The 20,564-nt window shown below is 39.9% G+C and overlaps 1 protein-coding gene across 6 annotated transcripts in view; it reads left to right on the forward strand.

Moving 5' to 3' along the window:
* The window catches only part of rapgef2b (Rap guanine nucleotide exchange factor 2b), a 262,350-nt gene that overhangs the window by 172,041 nt on the left and 69,745 nt on the right, over positions 1–20,564 (forward strand). For all 6 annotated transcript variants that reach the window (XM_078406666.1, XM_078406684.1, XM_078406675.1 and 3 more), the window contains 3 exons: positions 5,439–5,616; positions 13,366–13,502; positions 19,050–19,208. In XM_078406666.1, coding sequence (XP_078262792.1) covers positions 5,439–5,616; positions 13,366–13,502; positions 19,050–19,208 — 474 coding nt within the window. The remainder of the gene's footprint in view (positions 1–5,438; positions 5,617–13,365; positions 13,503–19,049; positions 19,209–20,564) is intronic.

Below are 20,564 nucleotides of genomic sequence, written 5' to 3' on the forward strand. Positions count from 1 at the left end.
ATTTTTAATTTTAATTATTTAGTTTAAAGGTTTACTTGATATGAATATTGAAATAATGTTGATGAATTGCTTCTGTGCATTCTTTGGCAGCCATATGTGTCAATAAATTGAACTGCTCACTTTTGAATTGTGAAATAAAATAACACTGCCAGCTTTTTGGTTATTTAGTGAGGGTGCTGATGAATCTGGTAGGTAACGGAGAGACCTTTGGAGGGTCAAGAGCACCTTGTGGATTAGCAGATCACTGCTCTGGAGTTGTGGTCCTATTCTTGAAGCTAGTCCCATTCTGCTTTCATTGGTTGTAGTGTACAGGATATTTATGATGGGAGTGGAGAGACGAGTTTATGCTTGGTGATGGAACCATCATAAGGTTGAATGCTGATATAAGAGGCTAGTTGGCTAAGTGGATGGGAAAATTGATTAAAAGATATGGCAGTTAATAAATCCTGACAAACTTGTTGAAGCACATATTTGTTTAAACAAATGCATAAGAAAAGTTCTTACCTAAAGGGCAAATTAACAAGGTATTTGGTTAAAGGAAATGGTTTGTAATATAGCTAAAAAGGAAACTAAACTCAAACATTAGCACCAGTAAAATCCTGATTGAAATCTTGGATTGACAGCCTGGAAACAGGCCCTTTGGCCCACTGAGTCCACATCAACCACCATATTGATCACCTGTTCACACTTGTTCAATGTTATCCCACTTTTGCATCCATTCTGTATACAATAGGGGCAATTTATAAAGATCAATTAACTTACAAATCCACATGTCTTTGGGATGTGAGAGGAATCTGGAGCACCCGGAGGAAACCCACACGGTTAGAGGAGGAACGTGCAAACTCTGCACTGAGATCACTCCAGGTCCAAATCAAATTTATTCTCTGGCACTGTGAGGCAGTGTTTCTACCAGCTGTGCCACGGTGACAAAAGATGTGAAAACACTTTCTCAAAAGCTGTTATGGATTAGCAAATAAAGGAAGAAACTAGCTGAAGTAAATGTGGGTTCCTTACACACAGATATAGATGCACAGCGAAAATTGTAATGGGGAGTAAAGAAATTGCAATGCTAATTATCAGATGTTTTGTGTCAGGGTTTATGGTGGATAACACAAAAATAAAGAAATAAAGGTTGTCGTGAGAAAATTACTTTTGAATAGAGCTGACAATTGAATGCGACCAAGCCAAATGATGTCATGGACTTAATGGTTCATGTCCAAGGTTTTAAAATATTTATGCTATTTTTGAGGTAGTATCTGGCAGGGCAACAATGAGCTAGTGGATAGAGTATTTGGGGATTTTCAAAACACGTTTGATAAGGTTCTGCCTTTGAAACTATTGCTCATAATCATGAGTTATGATATAAGGATGCTCGTGCAGATTGAGGATTGGTTTACAGTGTAAAACAGTGTCAATTTTTGTTTTGCAGGGCAGGAATTGATAGGTTTCTGCAAAGTTTGGGTCTTGAGCTTCTGTCATTTATAATCTTTGCCAATGACTTAGATGGGGAAGTGAGCTGTGAGGCAATAAAGGCAAATTAACAGAATAAACAACAAATGACAGATTGAATACAATGTTAAAAAATGTGAAGTTATTCATTTCAATAGGAACAATTAAAACACTTCAAAAACACTTCAAAAGATTCAGAAACATGAGGCAAGTATAGGCCGGGGCAGGAAGCGTCTGATCTTGACATGACAATGAGATTGAAGCTAGATAATCTTTTTGAACAGACTTATGAATGTCATTTTATATATTTGAATTGTTAACTTCATCAGAGTTAAGAGGAGGTATTCAGAGATTGGTTTCCAAGCTATGCAGACTTGAATAGTTCAGGAAGTTGTATTCTTGGAAACGATTTTGAACAATGATTCAAAATTGTTAGTTTTGTTCAAATACTTAATTGTAGAACATCAATTACCATCATTAGTGATCATGCTCTAATTCTGGAAGCAATATGTAAGCCAAAACAAATATTACCTCTCAAGCCACAAAGTTTAAATTGCATGCATTGTGAATATTGGGATGCCCAACTGATTTTTATGTACCATTCAAAAATGTTATTCGTTGCATTCAAATTTTTATCGAACCAGTTACGGACAGTTACAATGAATCACGAGAATTATTACAAGAATTATAGGAACATGTATTGTCTTCACATCAAATTCCAACTACGAATGCTGCTATGTAGACTATGTTTTTGCATGTGGCTTTCTGGCATGTTCCAGCATCTATCCTTTTTTCCTGTGGCTAAGAACAAGGAATTTCATTGTCCTCTGTGTATATGACAATACACCAATTTGATCTGTATCAATTATTGTACCAGAATGAACATTTCCCAGGGCTTACTTATTGTATGATTATCAATACAGATGCTCCCCGACTTACGATGCTTAGAATTACGATATTTCGACTTCACGATAGTGCAAACGCTGGGCAACGGCAGCGAGCCGCAGCTCGCTTCCGGTCACGTGATCAGGTGTTTAAAATGCATTTCGACTTACGAAATTTTCAGTTTACAATGGGTTTATCGGAACATAACCCCGTCGTAAGTTGAGGAGCAACTGTATAGTACAAAATAGACTGAACGTAAGTTGATAACATTTAACATCATAAGATATGCATAGAGTACAGGATAATTGCATATATTCCCTAGTGGTGTGTGGATCATCGACAGAACGATCCAACTGGATCCAAGGAGCAGCATTTCAGCTTCTGAATTGGTGCATTACAGTACAATTCCTTACAATGAACTTAACATTGATTCAACAATTTCAAATGACCAGCCTTTCCAGTTAGTTGTCGAACTGTTGTGATGGAAGGTTTAGTTTAGTTTAATTTATTGTCAAGTGTACCGAGGTACAGTTAAAAGCTTTTGTTGCATGCTAACCAGTCAGCGGAAAGACTGCATGATTACAATTGAGCTATCAATGATAACAGATACATGATGAAGGGAACAACGTTTAGTGCAGGATAAAATGCAGTAAAGTCCGATTAAAGATAGTTCAAGGGTCTCCAATGAGATAGATAGTAGCTCAGGATCGGTCTCTAGTTGTAGATAGAATGGTTCAGTTACCTGATAACAGCTGGGAAGAAACTGTCCCTGAATCTGGAGGTATGCATTTTCATGCTTCTGTACCTCTTGCCTGAGGGGAGAAAGGAAGTTATCAGGGTGAAACGAGTCCTTAATTATGCTGGTGGCCTTGCCGAGGAAGCGTGAAGTGTAAATGGAAGGGAGGTTGGTATGTGTGATGGTTTGAGCGGTCGGTGTCCACAATTCTCTGCAGTTTCTTGCAGTCGTGGATGGAACTGTTCCCAAACCGTGCCTTTGTAAATTGTCCCACGGGGACAAATAAAGTGTTTTTGAACTTTGAATGCTGTGATGCATCTCGGTAAAATGCTTTCTACAGCACATCTGTGAACGTGGTAAGAGTTGTTGGGTTATTATTTACATGAAACATGAATTCAGCTAATTTTTTCCACACATGCTGTGTGCACTGCTGAGTATTTCCAACATTATTTATTTTATTACATATTTCAAGCACCTACAATTTAAAAAAAAATCCAGTTCTTTCATAATGGGATTTGTTTTACTAATATTTTTTATTTAGCCAGACTGAAGATCCTGAGTACAGCTGACTAATGCTGTTCTGGCTGAAATCACCTAGATCATCAGAAATCCTATAATTTTATTGACTACTCATCAGTATGCATGAGTATCTGTACTCATGAGCAAGTAGTAGAGCTTCTGTTTTGAGTCTATATATTCTTTCAACAAACATTTTCCTTTGAATAGTGTTGCAATTGTAATTTTTGCTTGAGCAACAGAGACCTTTGACATCTGGTATTGGAATAGTATTGCTTTCTAGTTTGTGGAATTCCCTACCACTGGATGTTTTCAAGAGATAGTTAGATTTAGCTCTTAGGGCTAACGGAATTAAGGGATATGGGGAAAAGGCAGGAACGGGGTACTGATTTTGGATGATCAGCCATGATCATGTTGAATGGCGGTGCTGGCTCGTAGGGCCGAATGGCCTACTCCTCAACCTATTTTTCTGTTTCTATCATGCACACTTTCATTAAATATCCTTATGTCTTACATGTGTTTACAAGGATGATGAAATCTGCCAGACTTTATCTTGGAGATCATTAGAAAGTATTATGAATTTATGCATAAATATATTCAAAGGTGTGTCCTATTCACCCAAAATCTTCTGGTGAAAACCTTTTGTTGATACCTCCAGTTACATAAACCAATATTGACTATTCTTGTAACAAAAATGATGCAGTAGTTATATGTTGTAGAATAGTAGGGCGGAAACATTTCTGATTCCCAATACGTCCTATCCAATGCTACTACCAAAAGGGAAGGAGTTAGTTCGCAAACAAGCCCAGTGCAAATTATAACTCTAAACAAATCAACAGAAAGTAAATGGTACTTGTGGTGCAGTGCTTAATTGAGTCCAGCAGAATATCTGGTGCACTGCTGAAACAGTGCCTGAAAATAGCAGTAAATCCTGTCCAGCATTAATCTGGCCTTAGTGTTTAAAGCATTTTATTTGTTCCTGGACTTAAGTCTGAAGTTAAGACGTTTGTTACTTTCTGTCATGTGTCAATAATGATAGAATTGTTTCTTCTTGCTAATATTTGCAGGATTAGAATATTAGGCCCCATCTTGTCTGGTGCTTTGTATGCTTTTTCAGTTTGTTGTCTTCTAGATCTTATTTGGTAAAGTCTTTGGCTTGCATCATTTACTCTTACCCAAATGTAAAATACCAAAATTATTTCATGAAAGTGTCAAACACACTGTCTATCTGATTATGCATTTAATTGAGAGGCAATTTGATTGAGATGTTAATAGATTTACCCATTGACCAAAATAAAACGCTCAGATAAAAGACCAAATTATATCAACTTACTTTCATCCATCCCATAGAAAGGATGAATTAGTATATATTTTAGACAATAAATTGGGCATATTTGAAACTTTTGTGACAAATTTTGAATTTCCGTAGTGTATGGCAATAACTGTATAAAGTAAAGCAAATGCAGAAACTAGGTGAAAAGGTTAAATAGTTTGGGCTAGTTCACCTAATGCCAATTCTTTCTCAGAATTTTAAATAACAGTGGAAAATTAATAATACAGGCCAATTCATGGTTTAGTGACTGAATTTAGAACAAAGGAAAATAATTTTAAATTTGAACAAAAATTGTTAAAAAGTGAACCCAAGCAAAATATCAAGCACTGATTCCCCCCCCCCCCCCCAGAACCAGATTATAGCTGCTGAAATATATTAGGTTTTTAAAATGGCAGTACATGTACAAAAATAACAAAATATGCAATTTCAAAAATAATGCTGCTATCTTTAACAAACTGCTGGAGTGCATTTCCTTTGTGGCATTTGTAATTAGTGTCTTAACTTTTTTTAACTTTGAAGGCTACAGAGAGTGAGGCCGGGGAAATGGATCTAAGTGGTCTGCCAGAGACTGCAGTAGATTCTGAGGATGATGACGATGAGGAAGATATTGAGAGAGCATCAGACCCATTGATGAGCAGGGACATTGTGCGAGATTGCCTGGAGAAAGATCCCATCGATAGGACAGATGATGACATTGGTGAGTTGGTGTTGAAATTAACAATAATATAAATTTGTAGCTATGCAGGGAATAGAGGGATATGGATTATATCCAGGCAGAGAAGAGTTGGTCTTGACATCATCTGCGGCACAGACATTGTGGGCTGAAGGGCCTGTTCTTGTGCTGTACTGTTCAATGTATTGCAAGACCTTTGTCACTTCTACAGTGGAGATTACTGATTATGATTACCTAGTCTAATTGCTAAATTTCATATCTTAATGCTGTGCTTTTCATAAGTCTAACAAGGTTAACTCTTATCTTTGATAGTCAACTTTTAATCTTTCTTTATGATTGTCTCCATAAACTTAAGTAGAACTTAGATGTCACTTTGATTTTTAAAGGGTCTCCAAGAAGAGATGTAATAATAAAACAGATAATATGCTATAGTTCTTGAACAATGTACAGTAGACCTTCGCAATTACTGACTTATATATAACAGATTTCGGTTATAGTAGATCGAGGGGTCTGTTTGAGGTGGCGGATGACTGGCAGCGCAGTACTGGGTAATGGAAAGATGATGACGGGGAGAGACAGAGCAGGGAAAGACTCTTGAAGAGCATTGCCTTGGGCACGGGTTTGCAGCGGCTTCCACAAAGCGAGATCCTGGGATGCTGGATGCAGATGCAGCACCCCAGCACCTGCAGCACCTGCATTGCTCTGGCAACACATGCCTCAATCACCTGATAACGGTGCGAGACTCCCATTTCACTGCCTCCCATTTCTGGCTGGTTACCCAAAGAATACTTCCGTAGTATGTTGGGCCTATGATTTAGACAAAAGAATTAAATGTAACCATCTCCAATTTTGTGGATGACACAAAGCTGGATGGTAGTGTGTGCTACGAGGAGGATGCTATGAGGCTGCAGGGTGACTTGGATAGGTTGGGTGGGTGGGCAGATGCATGGCAGGTGCTGTATAATGTACGCAAATGTGAGGTTATCCACTTTGGTGGCAAGAAGGCAGATTATTATCTGAATGGTGTCAGATTAGGAAAAAGGGAGGTGCACCGAGACCTGGGTGTGCTTGTACATCAGTCACTGAAAGTAAGCATGCAGGAACAGCAGGCAGTAAAGAAAGCAAAGGGTATGTTGGCCTTCATAGCGAGAGGATTTGAGTATAGAAGCAAGGAGGTCTTACTGCAGTTGTACAGGGCCCTGGTGAGACCACACCTGGAGTATTGTGCACAGTTTTGGTCTCCTAATTTGAGGAAGGACATTCTTGCTATTGAGGAAGTGTAGGTTCACCAGATTAATCCCCAGGATGGCGGGACTGTCATGATGAAAGAATGGACAGACTGGGCTTATATTCACTGGAGTTTAGAAAAATGAGAGGGGATCTTATAGAAACATATAAAATTCATAAGGGATTGGACAGGCTAGATGCAGGAAAAATGTTCCCGATGTTGGGGGAATCCAGAACCAGGGGTCACAGTTTAAGAATAAGGGGTTTGCCATTTAGGACTGAGATGAGAAAAAACTTTTTCACCCAGAGAGTTGTAAATCTGTGGAATTCTCTGCCACAGAAGGCAGTGGAAGTCGATTCATTAGATGTATTCAAGAGAGTTAGATGTTCGGGCTAACGGAATCAAGGGATATTGGGATAAAACAGGAACGGGGCACTGAAGGAGGCCCAGGAGCGGTTGGAGGCGGTTGGAGCAGCATCCGGGCGGTAGGTTTAAAAACCCAGCGCCGGGCTTGTTCACACAGAGGCCCAGGAGCGGTTGGAGGCGGTTGGAGCGTTGGTGTAAAAACGTTCCCACACACTTTAAAAGAAGTGTTCTGGAGGAAGCCGCTGATTGGTGGAAGCGGACTAGAGGAAGCAGCTGATTGGGCGTAACCCCGGGGTTGTAATTCTGCTTTTTGTTCGTACTTTTAGTTAAGGGTTCAGTAAGTTAAGGGTTCAGTGCTTTTTAGTAAAGGTACAGTTTAAAGGATTAAGAGGGATTTGATTTAATTTGGGGGTAAGACATGTCAGATGAGATCGGCCCCGTGGAGTGCTCATCCTGCAACATGTGGGAGATCAGGGATATTGTTGGTGTCCCTGATGACTACATGTGCAGGAAGTGTGTCCAGCTGCAGCTCCTGGCAAACCGCATTGAACGGTTGGAGCTGCGGTTGGACTCATTCTGGAGCATCCACGATGCTGAGAAGGTCGTGGATAGCACGTATAGTGAGTTGGCCACACCACAGGTAAAAGATAAGCGGACAGAATGGAAACGGGTGGCCACTAACCAGCGTAGCAGTAGGCAGGTAGTGCAGGAGTCCCCTGCGGGCATTCTCCCTCCTAAACAGATATGCCATTTTGGATACTGTTGGGGGAGATGGCTCATCAGGGGAAGGCAGCAGCAGCCAAGTTCATGGCACCGTGGGTGGCTCTGCGGCAAAAGAGGGGAGGAAAAAGAGTGGAAGGGCTATAGTGATAGGGGATTCAATTGTAAGGGGAATAGATAGGCGTTTCTGCGGCCGCAAACGAGACTCCAGGATGGTATGTTACCTCCCTGGTGCAAGGGTCAGGGATATCTCTGAACGGCTGCAGGACATTCTGAAGGGGGAGGGTGAGCAGCCAGTTGTCGTGGTGCACGTTGGCACCAACGATTTAGGTAAAAAACGGGATGAGGTCCTACAAGGTGAATTTAGAGAGCTAGGAGATAAACTAAAAAGTAGGACCTCAAAGGCAATAATCTCTGGATTACTACCAGTGCCACGTGCTAGTCAGAGTAGGAATAGGAGGATATTTCAGATGAATACGTGGCTTGAAAAATGGTGCAAGGTGGAGGGATTCCAATTTTTAGGACATTGGAACCAGTTCTGGGAGAGGTGGGACCAGTACAAACAGGACGGTCTGCACCTGAGCTGGAATGGAACCAATGTCCTAGGGGGAGTGTTTGCTAGTGCTGTCGGGGAGGATTTAAACTAATGTGGCAGGGGGATGGGAGCAGGAACAGAGAGACAGAGGGGTGTAAAATGAGGGTAGAAGCAACAGGTAGCAAGGTGAAAAGTAAAAGTGATAGGCAGACAAATCCAGGGCAAAAATCAAAAAGGGCCACTTTTCAACATAGTTGTATAATGGGTAAGAGAGTTGTAAAAACAAGCCTGAAGGCTTTGTGTCTCAATGCAAGGAGTATACGTAATAAGGTGGATGAATTAAATGTGGAGATAGTTATTAATGATTATGATATAGTTGGGATTACGGAGACATGGCTCCAGGGTGACCAAGGCTGGGAGCTCAACATCCAGGGATATTCTATATTCAGGCGGGATAGACAGAAAGGAAAAGGAGGTGGGGTAGCGTTACTGGTTAGAGAGGATATTAAAGCATTGGAAAGGAAGGACATTAGCTTGGAGGAAGTGGAATCGATATGGGTAGAGCTACGAAACACTAAGGGGCAGAAAACGCTAGTGGGAGTTGTGTACAGGCCACCTAACAGCAGTAGTGAGGTTGGGGATGGCATCAAGCAGGAAATTAGAAATGCATGCACTAAAGGTGGGTGCAGCAGTTATAATGGGTGACTTCAATCTACATATAGATTGGGTGAACCAAACTGGCAGGGGTGCTGAGGAAGAGGATTTCTTGGAATGTTTGAGAGATGGTTTTCTAAACCAACATGTCGAGGAACCAACGAGAGAACAGGCCATTCTAGACTGGGTATTGAGTAATGAGGAAGGGTTAGTTAGCAGTCTTGTTGTGCGAGGCCCCTTGGGCAAGAGTGATCATAATATGGTAGAGTTCTTCATTAGGATGGAGTGACAAAGTCGATACAGAAACAAGTGTTCTGAACTTAAAGAAAGGTAACTTTGAGGTTATGAGGCGTGAATTGTCCAAGATAGACTGGCGATTGATGCTGAAAGGGTTGACGGTGGACATGCAATGGAAGGCATTTAAAGGTCGCATGGATGAACTACAACAAGTGTTCATCCCAGTTTGGCGAAAGAACAAACCAGGAAAGGTAGTGCATCCGTGGCTAACAAGGGAAATCAAGGATAGTATTAAAACAAAAGATGAAGCATACAGATTAGCCAGAAAAAGTAGCATACCAGAGGACTGGGAGAAATTCAGAGTCCAGCAGAGGAGGACAAAGGGCTTAATTAGGAAAGGGAAAATAGATTATGAGGGAAAACTGGCAAGGAACATAAAAACAGACTGCAAAAGCTTTTATAGATATGTCAAGAGAAAAAGATTAGTTAAGGCAAATGTAGGTCCCTTGCAGTCGGAAACAGGTGAATTGATCATAGGGAACAAGGAGATGGCAGACCAATTGAACAAATACTTTGGTTCTGTCTTCACTAAGGAAGACATAAACCGTCTGCCGGAAATAGCGGGGGACCGGTGGTCTAATGAGATGGAGGAACTGAGGGAAATCCAGGTTAGTCGGGAAGTGGTGTTAGGTAAATTAAATGGATTAAAGGCAGATAAATCCCCAGGGCCAGATAGGCTGCATCCCAGAGTGCTTAAGGAATTAGCCTCAGAAATAGTGGATGCATTAGTGATAATTTTTCAAAACTCTTTAGATTCTGGAGTAGTTCCTGAGGACTGGAGGGTAGCTAATGTAACCCCACTTTTTAAAAAGGGAGGGAGAGAGAAAACGGGGAATTATAGACCAGTTAGCCTAACATCGGTAGTGGGGAAAATGCTAGAGTCAGTTATTAAAGATGTGATAGCATCACATTTGGAAAGTGGTGAAATCATCGGACAAAGTCAGCATGGATTTACCAAAGGCAAATCATGTCTGACGAATCTTATAGAATTTTTCGAGGATGTAACTAGTAGAGTGGATAAGGGAGAACCAGTCGATGTGTTATATCTGGACTTTCAGAAGGCCTTCGACAAGGTCCCACATAGGAGATTGGTGTACAAACTTAAAGCACACGGTATTGAGGATTCAGTTTTGAGGTGGATAGAAAATTGGTTGGCGGACAGGAAGCAAAGAGTAGGAATAAACGGGTCCTTTTCGGAATGGCAGGCAGTGACTAGTGGGGTACCGCAAGGCTCAGTGCTGGGACCCCAGTTATTTACAGTGTATATTAATGATTTGGACGAGGGAATTGAATGCAACATCTCTAAGTTTGCGGATGACACGAAGCTGGGTGGCAGTGTTAGCTGCGAGGAGGATGCTAGGAGGTTGCAGAGTGACTTGGATAGATTAGGCGAGTGGGCAAATGCATGGCAGATGCAATATAATGTGGATAAATGTGAGGTTATCCACTTTGGCGGCAAGAATAGGAAAGCAGAGTATTACCTGAATGGTGACCGATTGGGAGAAGGGGAGATGCAACGTGACCTGGGTGTCATGGTGCACCAGTCATTGAAAGCAAGCATGCAGGTGCAGCAGGCAGTGAAGAAAGCGAATGGTATGTTGGCATTCATAGCAAGAGGATTTGAGTTTAGGAGCAGGGAGGTTCTGCTGCAGTTGTACAGGGCCTTGGTGAGACCGCACCTGGAGTATCGTGTGCAGTTTTGGTCTCCTAACCTGAGGAAAGACGTTCTTGCCTTAGAGGGAGTACAGAGAAGGTTCACCAGATTAATCCCTGGGATGGCGGGACTTGCATATGAGGAAAGACTGGATAGACTGGGTTTGTACTCGCTGGAATTTAGCAGACTGAGGGGGGATCTTATAGAAACATATAAAATTCTTAAGGGGTTGGAGAGGCTAGATGCGGGAAGATTGTTCCCGATGTTGGGGGAGTCCAGAACCAGGGGTCACAGCTTAAGGATAAGGGGGAAGTCTTTTAGGACCGAGATGAGAAAACATTTCTTCACACAGAGAGTGGTGCGTCTGTGGAATTCTCTGCCACAGAAGGTAGTTGAGGCCAGTTCATTGGCTATATTTAAGAGGGAGTTAGATGTGGCCCTTTTTGCTAAAGGGATCAGGGGGTATGGAGAGAAGGCAGGTACAGGCTACTGAGCTGGATGATCAGCCATGATCATATTGAATGGCGGTGCAGGCTCGAAGGGCCGAATGGCCTACTCCTGCACCTATTTTCTATGTTTCTATGATTCTGGATGATAGGCTGTGATCACATTGAATGGCGGTGCTGGCTCGAAGGGCCGAATGGCCTACTCCTGCACCTATTTTCTATGTTTCTATGTTAGTGCCAGTGAAATACACAAATCACAAGCTTACACCAGATTTTTAAAGCCCCAAAGAATCTGTCAAATTGCTGCATTCTACTTGGCATTCAGTGGCAGAGTCCAATCTCACAGAAATTTCCCAGTGTGGCACTGGGGAATGGTCTCTTTGTTTTTGGTACAAGATCTGATTAATTTTAATGGGGATTATAAGGCAAAAAGGAAGGGAGATGCGCTACTTTGTAATTAGTTTACTTTTGGTTTCATGTTTTTCATTATTGGTAAGATTTTAGATATCAATTAATATTTTATACAGATAGTTCTGCTATAATGCGACAGTTGTGTTTTGAAGAAACCGTATAGAAAACAGTTATAAAATAATTGTGTCAATGGGGGAAAGGAGGATGAGGCATGAAAGTGTCAGAATCTTCAGTCTTAGGTCTTTTCGGTATCAATATAGTTTTCAGCAGCAGTAAGTTTAATTTTTGTTACTTTAAAGGCTGAATGTTGCATTGTTAACTAGAGTATCAATGGTAGCGATCGCTATGTCTATGGCCATCTGTGCTTAAAGTAGCAGCTGTGTTTTTAAGAGACAATGGTATCTGATTGCTGTGTGGAGGTTAAATGGAAACAGCCCTAATACTGTTTAAATTCAATACTTTTTTTCTTTGTAACTTTGAAATGGTTCTAAATTTGGTGGTGAATCTGTGGAATTCTTTGCCACAGAAGGCTGTGGAGGCCGTCAGTGGATATTTTTAAGGCAGAGATAGATAGATTCTTGATTAGTACAGGTGTCAGGTTATGGGGAGAAGGCAGGAGAATGGGGTTAGGAGGGAGAGATAGATCAGCCATGATTGAACGTGGAGTAGACTTGATGGGCCGAATGGCCTAATTCTACTCCTATACCTTATGACCTAAATTCCCATTCAAAATTACATTATAACTAATTTGGCCCATGTAATGCAAATAGTGTCCCTAATTCAACACTTGCGTTATATCCAATTTGTGTTACGGAAACACATGTCATAACAGAACTACCTGTAGTTGTACGTTAACTGGAAATATTGTTAAATAGTTTATAGCTCATCATTAACAGTTGGGGCTAGTAATTCCTCATCACTAACAATTGGGGCTTTGCCAAAACTTTGAGGGGTATTTTAAAGACGGGCTTCCTCGCCATGAAGCCGGACTCGGTAGGTATGGGTGCAACAAGATCCATGGGAGCAATTACTTAGGGAAATAGGAGTGGTGCGGGTTGGCAGATCAGTGAAATATATCCTATTAAGATTCCTGAGTTAATAGCGTCTATTGAAGTTGGTGGGTAATGTCCTTAGGAGTGATGTTCTTTTGTCTTATTGTACTCCAGTTGGAGCCCTTCTCAGGCTGAATCAACTAACACAGCTAAAAACACACAGTACCATTGTCTGACCGTCAAAAATATTGCAGAAGAAATATAATGATTTTACTGATTCAAACATATAATTTGCAATCAAAATATTCATTGTGCTCTACATGAAGCCAATTGGGTCCTGTAAGGATTTCCATGTGAGGACAATGTACAAGCTGAATTTCAAGGGATTGTAAGAGTTCGTTAGTCCAAATAGTTGCTGAGTTCTCTTGTTTCCAGATGTATAAATTGGTGCTTTTGTTTTTTTCATGCAGAACAATTATTGGAATTCATGCATCAGCTCCCAGCTTTTGCCAACATGACAATGTCTGTCAGAAGAGAGCTTTGTGCTGTGATGGTGTTTGCAGTGGTAGAGCGGGCAGGCACCATTGTGCTCAATGATGGTGAAGAGGTGTGTATTTTCATATCAATTTGCTGAATTTGTATTTCTAATTTAAGAAATAGAAACATTGTAATGTAATGCTTTGATTCATATGTATATTTCTTCTCATAAGATAAATTTTAAACCCTTTCTATTTTAGTTAAATATGTCGCCTGTTTAATCAAATATATAAGTTGATCTTCATTTTTGTAACATCTTGCTTCCATCCCTTTTGAAGTTAAAAACGTCTTTTGAAAACTAGCATTTTGGGAAATGACTATTGTAAATGATCAGTTGAGTTTTTTGGATATGGTTCCATTTTACTTTTCAAATGGAAGTGGTTATTGAAATGAATATTGGCAGTATAGTGAAGAAGGCTATCTACAATTACAATGGGATCTTTATTGGCTGGACCAATGGCCACAGAATGCCAGTTGGAGTTCAATTCAGACAAAAGCAAGGGGTTGCATTTTAATAGGACAAAACCAGGTCAGTGCTTGTACAATAAATGGCAGGCTCTAGGGGGTGATGTGGATCAAAAACGCCATAGGCTACATAGTTGCATAAAAGTGGCAAAATAGGTGGACAGGTTGGAGATTTGGAGTACTGTGTACAGTTCTGGTTACTCTGCTGTAGAACTTATTTAAACTATTTATTTAAATTATTTAAACTAGAAACTGCAAAAAAGTTTTATGAAGATGGTACTGAAAGAGAGGGTGCGATAGGCTAGGTCTATTTATGAGGTGACTTTATGGAAGTATATAAAATCACAAAGGGCATAAATAAAATGAATAGCCACAAACCTTTCCCAGAATGGAGGAGTCTAGAACTGGAGGGTATAGGTTTAAGATGAGAGGGAATAGGTTTAAAAGGGGCCTGAGGGTCAACTTTCACATAGATGGTGCTGCGTTAATAGAACAAGCTGCAAGAGGAAGTGGTAGTGGCAGTCACCACATTTAAAAGATACCCGAACAAGTACATGGATAGGAAAGGTTCAGGGGAAAAGAGGGGTTTTTGGTTGGCATGGGTGAGTTGTGTCTAAGGACCTGTTTCTGTGCTGTACAGCTCAATAGTTTCTCAGTGTATATTTTGCAGCAGAGAAGGATGAAGCTAAGAGTGGAGTGTCAGAAATAGAAGAGGTTTTTAATAGTGCCAGTGAAGGGCAGAATAGAGTTCGAATGAGGCGAGGAATCAAGTTTGTAAAAAGAAAACTGAGGTCCATTGCTGAGAGATAGAAAAATTCATAGCCAAGAGTGGAGCATGGGAAAAGGATGAGGCTAAGTGTGTTCCTTTATTAAAGAACTCCACTACAAATAGAGCTTTTGAAAAATGTTAGAAAGTGTGAAGTTTTTAATATTCAAAAGGGATGGAAGCAAGATGTTACAAAAATGAAGTTCAACTTATACTTTTGAAGTATGTTAGAAAACTGGGACATTCAAGGGTGTGAAAAAAAAGAGTTTGAAAAGAACAAGGTTGAGGGTGCAGTTACAAAAGGACAAAGGTAAGGAGAGATATTGGAAGAGGACAATGAGCAATAAGGGAAGGAGACCAAAATTGCAGCACTAGTGAATGATGAACGGAATGCCAGAAAAATGCAGTGCCAGGAGTCAATTAACAATAAGGCACACAATATTAAAAAAGGTTGAGGCCAGTGCAGGGAGTTGAGAATGAATCTAAACTCAGGGAATTGGAAAAGAACAGCGTCAGGAATGGAGTGTAAGTAAAATTAACGGCAACGTGTATTTTGAGAGTTCGTAAATGATGAGGCCACAATGGTGCTATTAGAAAAAGATTAGAGTAGGCAATAAAAGGAAAGATGAGGCCTGTAAGAAAAGGACAAATTCATTAAACTGGTGCTGGAAAAAGCAGCAGAGCAGATTGTCAACAAAGAATGAGACCGAGTGAATGACAATAGAAAATATAGAATCCATGAGTGGAGAGTTAAAAGGAGGAAGCCAAAAGTAGAATGTTAGAAACTTGCAACACTGAGAGTACAAGGTCACTAACTGGTTTATAGATAAACAGAAGCCAATGGATGTGAGTAACATTGAAAAAACTACTGAGTAGCATTTTATAAATGCATTGTATTTAGAACTGAAAGTCAAATTATCAGATACAAATGAAATAGATTTAAACGTAAAAAGAATGTAATAAATTACCCCCTTACTCCTGCTCTACCACACTATAAGTCTGAAGAAGGGTCACGACCCGAAACGTCACCCATTCCTTCTCTCCCGAGATGCTGCCTGACCGGCTGATTTACTCCAGCATTTTGTGAATAAATACCTTCGATTTGTACCAGCATCTGCAGTTATCTTCTTATACTACCACACTATAAGACAGGAGACAACCATTTTTTGGCTTCAACACCACTTTCCATTTTTCATACCAAAGTGCATGACCTCACATTTCCGCACTTTAAACTCTGTTTACCAATATTTGGCCCACACCATCAATGTATCTATATCACATTGCAGCATCGCAATATCTTTTGATCTTTTTTTGTACATTGACAATTTTGTAAACCTTACATACAGTTCCTTCCTCTAAATTATTAATGTAAATAGTGAACAATTGCAGACCAAGAACTGATCCATGTGGTTCTTCACTAGTTACCCCCTTCCAGTCTGAAAAGCACCAATTCCTTTTCAACTTTATTTTCCATGAGACAGGCAGTTTTCAATCCATTCTAACATGCTTCCTCCAATACCATGGGGTTTTAATTTATCCGGGACCTTTTCAGATGCCTTTTGGAAATCTAAATACACTACATCTACAGAGATTATTCTCTATGACCTCTCCCTCTTACATCCTCAAATAATTTGTGTGAATTTGGTGAGAATGATTTATCTTTCATAATTCACCTCCAGACCAAATTTATTTTGACTTTCAGCACGTTCAATTTCTTGGGATAGAGAAATCCTAAGAATTTACAAACCTATGTGAGACAAAATTGTGCCTCGTTACTGTTCTAAATAGGTTAGTATGGGTCCAAACTCAGTGTTTCTCATAAGGCAGCCCTTTTTCATCCCAGCAATGAATGCAATAAATCTTCGATGAAGTATATGAAAGAGACTGTGAACTTGCATCATGGTATTAGGACAACAAACACGCTCTTAATGTCAGCAAGATAAAAGAGTTGATTATTGAAGCGAACACTCCCTGTCCTCATCAAAGGAGCTACGATAAAGATGGTCAACAATTTCAAGTTATGAGGCATATCATCAGCAACTCAACCAGTCCCTTCACACTCATGTGGTGATCAAGAAAGTGCATCAATGTATTTAGTTTAAGCATCTGAGAAGTTTTGGCATGTTTACTAGAATTCTCTCAAACTCCTGCAGATGCGCTATAGAAAGTATTCTGATGGGATGCAATTCTGCCTGATATGACAACTTTTCACCAATTGAACCTGTAATTTGCAAGTCAGGAAAGGGATGAAATATTCTGCACTTGCCTGATGAGCAAGAAGCTAACAGCATCCATGTCAAAGCAGTTCACTTGATTTAAAACTCATCCATCATTGTAAACATTGATTCCCTCCACAGCTGGCACATTGCAGCTGCAGTCTGTACCATCTGCAAATTTTTCTGCAGGGTCTGCAATAAATTGCCTGGGCTTTACCAACAGCATCTCTCAAACATCAATCTCTACCACCAGGAAGGATTATGGCAATGTGCCCTTGGGTATTCTACCATCTGCAGATTCTCCTTCCAGTTGCACGGCATCCTGACTTGTGAATATCTTGCCGTTTTTGCTTTACTGCTAAGTGTTAAACCCCCTGATGAGTGGCATTATGAGTTTACCTTTACTCTAAGAATTGCGATAATTCACCACCACCACCTCCTTATTCAGGGTAATTATGAATGGGCAATTAATACTGACCAGGCCAGTAAGCACTAAATATGAAGAAATAAAAAGAAATAAAACGATCTCTGAGATGGGTAGTTCAACTTGAATGTATCCATAACTATAAACTTGCATTGCCTCGTTCATCCACCATTCACTGACATGAGCTCAAGCCTGACAATGGCCTGATTTAAGAATTCTTATGCTTGTCCTCAAGTCATTCTGTGGTCTACTCATTCCTATCTCTGTTACTTCAACCAACCTAAAATCCTCTGAGATCCTCATACATCTCATTAATTTTAATTATTCTAGTTCAGGCATTTACTTTCAGCTGCCAAGTCTATGTTCTGACAGGATTTGCAGTTCAAATTTGGACATTCACGAGAAGCTGTTGGTATTTGTATCAGTAGAATTATATATCACCAAAATCTGTAACCTTGTGGCGAACAATTCTGTCAAACCAGGTGAAACAAATATGGTCCAATGAGATGTACAGAAGGGCATGCCAGATTGAGCACCTCACATACTTTCAAATAAGATGCCAACCTGGTGAAGCTGCAATATAGTACTGCATGCACAATAAACAACATGAAATAGACAGAGCCAAACATTCCTATAACCATCTGTCCTCTGTCCATGGGCTTTTAATAATTGGCAATTAAGTAATTTAGGGGGAAAATAGCCTTTTTGGTGATGGCAGAGTCCGGCTTTTAAGTGCCAAACCCAAGACTGAAGCCTGGGCAGCCACTTTGGGCTAGAATGTTGAGTGGATGATCCGAACCCAGTTCCCTGTTGAGGTTCCTATAATCACAAAGCCATTTTTCAGTTAATTCGGTGTAATTTCAGAAAACAGTTGCAAGCACTCGATACAGCAAAAGCTGTGTGAATAGACAAACATCTAAACTATAATGCCAATGACGTGCTCACTAACCTGCTGCACTTCTAGCCAGGTAGTTTCTGGATGCAGAATTGACTGTCTTTGACATCAAGTCCCCGGCATAACAGTACCATACCAGGCAACATCCTGGTAAATATCTTCTACACTCTCTATTACTATCACATCCTTTTTGCATTGTGATAACTAGAGCTACACATAATATCCCAAATGAGGCTTCATTAATGTTGTGTACACCTGTTACATGATCAACACCAGCAAACCTACCCTCATATATTTTGGCGCTTGTCCAGCCTTATTGCAATCCATCTGTAATGAACAGATCACCAGAATCGATCCCAAGAATCGTAAGTCATCCTTCTGGTACTATTTCTCCAGCCATGTATTTATTTGCACAATCCTGCCATTTCTGTTTTGAGTGAGGCATGACACTGAAGAAAACCAAAAAATTACTAAAAATGAAAACCTCCTCCCAAACTACTTACAATTTGCACACTGTTTTTTCCATGTAGCACAGGATGACCATTTTATGGAATTGCAGACTCACTTATTAGAAGAAGAAAAAATAAAATCCAGCTATCTGTCCAAGTCAATATTTACCAAGGTCTGCCCTCTGTTGATTAACTAATTATTATTATCACTTTTTTTTCTTTATTAATTATAAAGTAGCAGTTCCACCCTGTTTCACAGAATTCCCATACTCAGCAGATTCCTGTCCATTGCAGTACGAGAAACATCCCTCTGAGTATTTATTTTGAATTCCCAAAAGTAGGATTTTTGCTTGCAGAAAATCACAGTATGGAAGGATATTTGATATTCTATTCTTTTTCTAGCTTGATTCATGGTCAGTCATTTTAAATGGTTCAGTTGAGGTTACGTACCCTGATGGAAGGCTGGAAATCCTGTGCATGGGCAACAGCTTTGGTGTCTCTCCTACTCTGGAGAAAGAATACATGAAGGGAGTAATGAAAACGAAGGCTGATGACTGCCAGGTAATTATGTTTATATTTGGCCTGAATATGCGTGAAACTTTCATTCAAAAATTCCACAGGACTTTTATGTTATGTGTCCGATATACAAGAGAAATGTAGAATGAACGATATTTAACATAAATATGCTTAGAATTACATGGAAGATATTATTTCACAGTTTGTTACACAGATTTGCTAACTGTACGTTAAAGACTAGAAAAGACTAGGAAATAAAAAAGAGACAAAGATTCTGAAGAAAGGTCCTGACCGAAACGTCACCTATCCATGTTCTCCAGAGATGCTGCCTAACCTGCTGAGTTACTCCAGCCCTTTCAGTCTTTTTTTTTGTAAACCAGCAGCGGCAGTTCCTTGTTTCAACAGTCAGAGTAGGAAATGGGTTGTGTCAAGCACTCTGGTGTCAATGTATTAAGCCACAGCATATATAAATAGCAGGTTGAGGGAGGCAATGTTTGTCACATTTGTTTCTGTTTTATTATTTGCTTTTATGTGATACATTGAATTTTGTATTAATAACTCAGAATCAGAGTCATGCAGCACAGAGACTGGTCTTTCAGCACATGAAGTCTCTGCTGATCATTAAACATCCATTTATTCAAATATCATGCCATTTTCTCTTCAACTCTTCGTGTTGCACTACTATTTCACAAACTTCCGGACAATTTACAGTGACCAGTTAACCAATTGACCTAAAAACCTTTGGAATGTAGGAAGCAACCCACATGGTAACAGGGAGAATGTGCAAACTCCACATGGACAGTGCCAGGTCATAAGGAATAGGAGTAGAATTAGGCCATTCGGCCCATCAAGTCTACGCCGCCTTTCAATCATGGCTGATCTATCTCTCCCCCTCACGCCATTCTCCTGCCTTCTCCCCATAACCTCTGACACCAGTACTAATCAGGAACAAACCCATCTCACCAGAGCTGTGAGATAGCAGTTTTACTAAATTGTTACCTTGTAGCATTAGCAGTCAAACATTATTTTAAACATCATTGAAAATCATTTTATCTGATTAATTTTAATAATTATATACATGTAGGATCGTTTAATATTCTAACATTAAATCTAAACGTTTTTTCCTCTTTATTCAGCCAGTCCTGGCTTATGTTTAATTTATGAAAATTAAGTCTTTTAGATCACATCCATCATGATAGTGCTTGGTTTTTACAAGAAGACAAAAACATCTTTGCTTGCCTCAATAATATTTTCAAGAAATATAGAGCCTATGTATTTTAATGTATTGCGTTAAGAAAGGGTTTATAATGCTAAAATATTATAGAAGCTAATGTATTATGCATATTAATAAAATCGGGAACTTTCTTATATTGTTCCAGAAGAACATTTGCTTTTAAAAAA

The sequence above is a fragment of the Rhinoraja longicauda genome, chromosome 1, assembly GCF_053455715.1.
Source record: "Rhinoraja longicauda isolate Sanriku21f chromosome 1, sRhiLon1.1, whole genome shotgun sequence".
In the NCBI taxonomy this organism is placed as follows: domain Eukaryota; kingdom Metazoa; phylum Chordata; class Chondrichthyes; order Rajiformes; family Arhynchobatidae; genus Rhinoraja; species Rhinoraja longicauda.